This window comes from Limulus polyphemus, unplaced genomic scaffold (genome assembly GCF_000517525.1).
Source record: "Limulus polyphemus unplaced genomic scaffold, Limulus_polyphemus-2.1.2 Scaffold2994, whole genome shotgun sequence".
NCBI classification, from domain to species: Eukaryota; Metazoa; Arthropoda; class Merostomata; order Xiphosura; family Limulidae; genus Limulus; species Limulus polyphemus.
Genome location: NW_013668604.1, coordinates 69,792 through 74,518, shown reverse-complemented (window position 1 = coordinate 74,518; position 4,727 = coordinate 69,792). Strand labels below are relative to the sequence as shown.

Here is a 4,727-nt window from a genome sequence, read left to right as displayed (position 1 = left end):
AAAATTCCCATCTGCAATGACCCAAATCTTTCATCTGTTCCTACTAAAACCATGCCATGTTCAGCTAACGTACAAATAACAGCTATTGCACGCCTCAAGAGACATTCCCAGTAATTGTACTCTTCTTTAATTTGTTTTTCCAACTGTTGTCCCAAGCCCAAACGGTATCTCCGAGTTAAGTATGTTAGCATAGAGTCTCGGTGAGTAGTGCTTCTTTCATGATGATCAATTACAATAGTATTTCGCAGTCACTGAATCCTTCTCTTTTAACAAAATACGAGGCACATTTAGGAGCAAAAAGTTTACAAACAAAATTGTAAACTGACCGACCCTGTTGATGGTGAATACAATAACCACTCTCTCTTGTATTGCTCACCATTGGTTTTTTTTACCCCAAAGAGAAGTTTTTGTGAACAGTATCTTCCTGGTTGCTACTACTGAAAGTCTGGTAAGATTTGTCAAATGGCCCATTGTGGTGTTGGCAGTCACTGGGTCCACAAGCAATCCAATAAACCACACCATCAGCAGAGAAATCGAGCCACAACCCTGGTTCTTTTGCTTTAATTACTTCATGTTTTGCAGATTGAATCATTTCACCATGATCCAGTAGACTTTCATTTTCAGCAATTATTTCAACTTCAGACTGTCTTGTAAAGCAACTTGCATTTGCAGTAGAGATATCAAGAGAATTCACAGGCAAAGTGAGATCAGTAGTGAGACATGTGCTAGTTGAACCAGCCTGTGACACCTCATTGACCTCAATGTCGTCATGATATTCTGATCTTGAAGTGAACAAAATGGTAGTACTAACCGTAGTAGTGTCCACTTCTGATGACGGAGATTGGTTTTGATCCAGAAGATCATGTTGTGTAACTTGTGTGAAAAAAATTAATCAGCTTTACAGTTCTTTTTTGCTAGTTTTCTCTTTTGTGCACCAATTAATTGAACACGTTTCATCTTAGGGTATGAAAAATACAAAAGTAAAAATAAAAAAACACATAAAAGAATAAGGATCATATATATTTATAATGATTAGAAAACACTGAAATGCATGCAAAAAAAACGTTAGTAAGACCATCAAACATACTGAAGTTTGAACTTTAGGTATATGGATGATTTGGAACTCAGTGAATTGACTTTGGAAATTCACTAAATCTTAGCCACCTGTACCTGCTTTAAGAACAATATAGCATAGGCTAAGTTACCCATATTTTTATTTAAGAACATGTATTACAACACCTGATAATTTATAAAATAACTTAAATTAAACCATTTTGGTTTAATCTGAATTAGTGTAACAACTAGGCCTAGGCTAACTTACATTTGTACCACGTTCTATTTAACTAATTTTCACTGCCCTTTTATTTAGTAACACAATATGTTTATATAGTTAAAATATCTACCCCTTCATTTTGTTAATATAAAGTAATTAATTTAATGAGAAATTCAGGAGCTTACTTGATACTTCAATATTTCGAATTTTCGAGGTGTTTTATGATGAACAGTGTTACTCATGACTGTTTTGCCTAAGCAATGTAAACTGCAGATTACAGCACTTAGTAGTTTACAACACTCAATAGCTATATCAATACACAAACCATCACATATCTCTACTGGCATTGGCTGCCGCACAACTGTCACTGACAGAGCGAGCCATTGAGGTTGCTCCGTTTGGCAGTTGCCAGATTCCAATTTTGTTGTATAGTAATATTTTATTATTAATATTCTTCTTGTATATGTATATATGTTGTTTTTTTTTTCATTTGTTGTGGGGGCCCCCTTTTTCTGGGGTCCTAGTTCAGCTACACCATGGTAAATCCAGCACTGGAAAAAACTCTGTGGTGCCCTAAGCATGTGCTTATTTTGATTAATGGTTAACCCAGGCCTGATGGAGAGGAAATGCCAGGTAATATTTTTAGTTGAGCATACTTGCATTTTGTTTCCATATCCAGCTCACTGGCATACACAGGGTAAAATCTAAGTGTTGAATAAAAAGATAGTTAATAAGATAATAATACGAGATTTAATCTAATATAGGAACCATGAATGACCATTGATTTATCTCAGCTTGGAGGAAATAGTTAGTAATACTGAAGAAGTTTAAAAAAAATGGTAGTAGTAATAATTATTAAGGTGGTTTGTCACTGTTTTGGCAAACTTGTTATTTTTTTATGTTGTACTGCTTCATTTCAGATTCTGTTGAGTTGTTTGAGTTGTTGCAACTATTTCAAATATCATTTTCTGTCAGTAGTTTTTAATCTCTCTCATATTCAAAAGGTTTTAGCAACTAGTACACTCTTTGGCACTACTAATCTACTTAACTTTTGTGTGTTTATATTTACAGAATTATCTTGGGGACCATGCTTGATAAATCATATTATATGTCCAAAGGAAGTTTTGATAATTCTGGCAAAGTAGTCATGTCTGAAACCAAAATTGTAATAATTTTGTGTTTATATCAAAATATTTCATTGTTTTTTACCATAAATTTGTCTTGCTTATTTCACCAGCACGATACATTCGGTGCATCCGGTGTCCAACGGCCTATCACATGGGTGACAGCTGTATTGCTGCAGGATCAGTAACTGTTAGTCCTACGCAGATGATCTGTGCAAATCACTTCTACCCCAAAAAAGGAAAGCAGTACCAAACACATGTCAATGTAAATTGGTGCTTCATCTGTTCTATAGGTATGGATGAAAAAAGTTTAGCACAGAGCAAGATAATGCTTATTAAATTTTATCTAGGTGTTGTTAAAGTCACATCTGTAAAATATGGTACTTCTCATTCCACTGGCTTTGAAAGAAAAACCATTAGCCAAATGACAAATATAAATTAGGGAAGAGTTAAATAAAATGTAGCATTTGGTTCTGAATGAATTATGGATATCAAAGTGCCAAAAAAATTGTTATATTATCTAATTATTTTTTATATGTCCATTTAACTTTGTAGTAGATAAAGTAGTTATAGCACACACACACACACACCTGAAGAGCCTGTTTTTGTGTTCAAATGTAACTTTATAGTCTATTCCTTTATATCTGATGAACATGTTTTTATAAACGATTTGTGTTGCCCATATGTTTAAGGGGGAAGCCTAATTTGCTGTGAGTCATGCCCTTCTGCATTTCATGCGGAATGTCTGGACATCAAAGCTCCTGAAGGCAGTTACTTTTGTGAAGACTGTGAGATGAGAAAACATCCACGTTATGGAGATATTGTATGGGTCAAATTGGGGCCTTATAGGTAGGTGCTTAGAAGAAACATAACATTTTGTGAACTTCTCTGTTTAATAATAATAAAATTGGAAAATAATAGATATTTGTTAATCATTTATGCAATGTTAAAGTAAGCCAGGAGCTAAGACTTCTCCATATTGACAGTATTCTCCTATGCCTGTGGAAGAATGTTTACTAAAACATGTTGATAAACATATATATCCATACTGAAATTAAAATTAGTTGACATGTGATTTTTTCCATAACACATAGAATCCATGGTAACATGGTGGACTGAAGAGCTAATTTTACAGTACTGTTGTAAATACCTGTTCAAAAATACTGGATCAGATGCACTGCTTAGATGCTCTTATTTTTATATTTCAACTAATCTTGCCTTTATTGATTACATATCTCCAGGAAACCAGTCATAGATTAAAAATAAAAGATAAAACCTTATAAATTGTACTCCAGATGTCACACTTATTTTAAAATAAGCTTTAGATTGCAATTAAAACCAGAATTAAAAGAAGTTTACAAATAGTACCTGTTTAGGGGCATGTATTTTTCAGGAATAACATAAAACTAAAGCTGATAACAATATAACTTTATAATTGAAACATAAAATAAATGGAAGATGTGATTTTGTTTTTAAAAAATGTGGAAATTAACAATTAGAGATTTTTTGAGTTATTACAAAGATATAACAAACTACTAAATGGTAATTCATAAATTTGTAGTTTTCATAAGTTTATGTATGAGACCTAACCGAGAAAAGACTTTATAATTTTTGTTAAAAGTGAATGCTATTAACTTTAAATGATAATCTTAAACTTTCCTTCAATGTTAAAAATATACAATAACTTCGTTATTCAGGTGGTGGCCAGCAGAAATATGTCACCCAACGTCTGTACCACTGAATATTAAGAAGCTAGAACATGACATTGGGGAATTTGCCATCAAATTTTTTTGGATCGCATGAGTACTACTGGACCCATAGGGGGCGTGTCTTTCTATTTCAAGAAGGAGACAAGGGAAGCAAAGAGAAAGCCCCTTACCGACAGCTGGCAAAGGTGTTTCTGAAAGGTATAGCCTTTTGATGTTATTAAACCTATTTAAAAAAAAGAAAAGTTTCATATTTTATCTTTAATTAATATATCACTTTGTATTTAAGGCACAGCTTTAAGTCATTATTACAAGAAATGTAAAGATTATAAAATGAAAAGGAGATAACAAAAGTAGATTCTGATCTCTTTGTGTGAAGAGGCACAGTCATTAAAGGTACAAATATGTTTATGTGGAAAACAATATAACTAGGATGTTACTGCTCTTTACAAAATATATTTAACATTTTTCTACACTTTCTTTAGGTTTTCATGCAAAATTCTGTTATGTGAAATAAGTGCATTTTTGCTGTTAGTGAAGCAAAACATCCCAATATGGCTTAAAATGTTTTAAATGTATTATTTTTGTCTATTTTTTAGCTGTAGAAGAGGCAAATGAAGCCTT

At 32.8% G+C, this 4,727-nt stretch overlaps 1 protein-coding gene across 1 annotated transcript in view; it reads left to right on the top strand.

Annotated features, from left to right (window-relative positions):
• Nucleotides 1–4,727, top strand: part of LOC106468398 (histone-lysine N-methyltransferase NSD2-like) — a 68,816-nt gene that overhangs the window by 49,603 nt on the left and 14,486 nt on the right. The window contains 5 exon segments of the mRNA XM_013928821.2: nucleotides 2,511–2,690; nucleotides 3,090–3,246; nucleotides 4,095–4,173; nucleotides 4,175–4,304; nucleotides 4,703–4,722. Of these exon segments, the coding sequence (XP_013784275.2) occupies nucleotides 2,511–2,690; nucleotides 3,090–3,246; nucleotides 4,095–4,173; nucleotides 4,175–4,304; nucleotides 4,703–4,722 (566 nt within the window).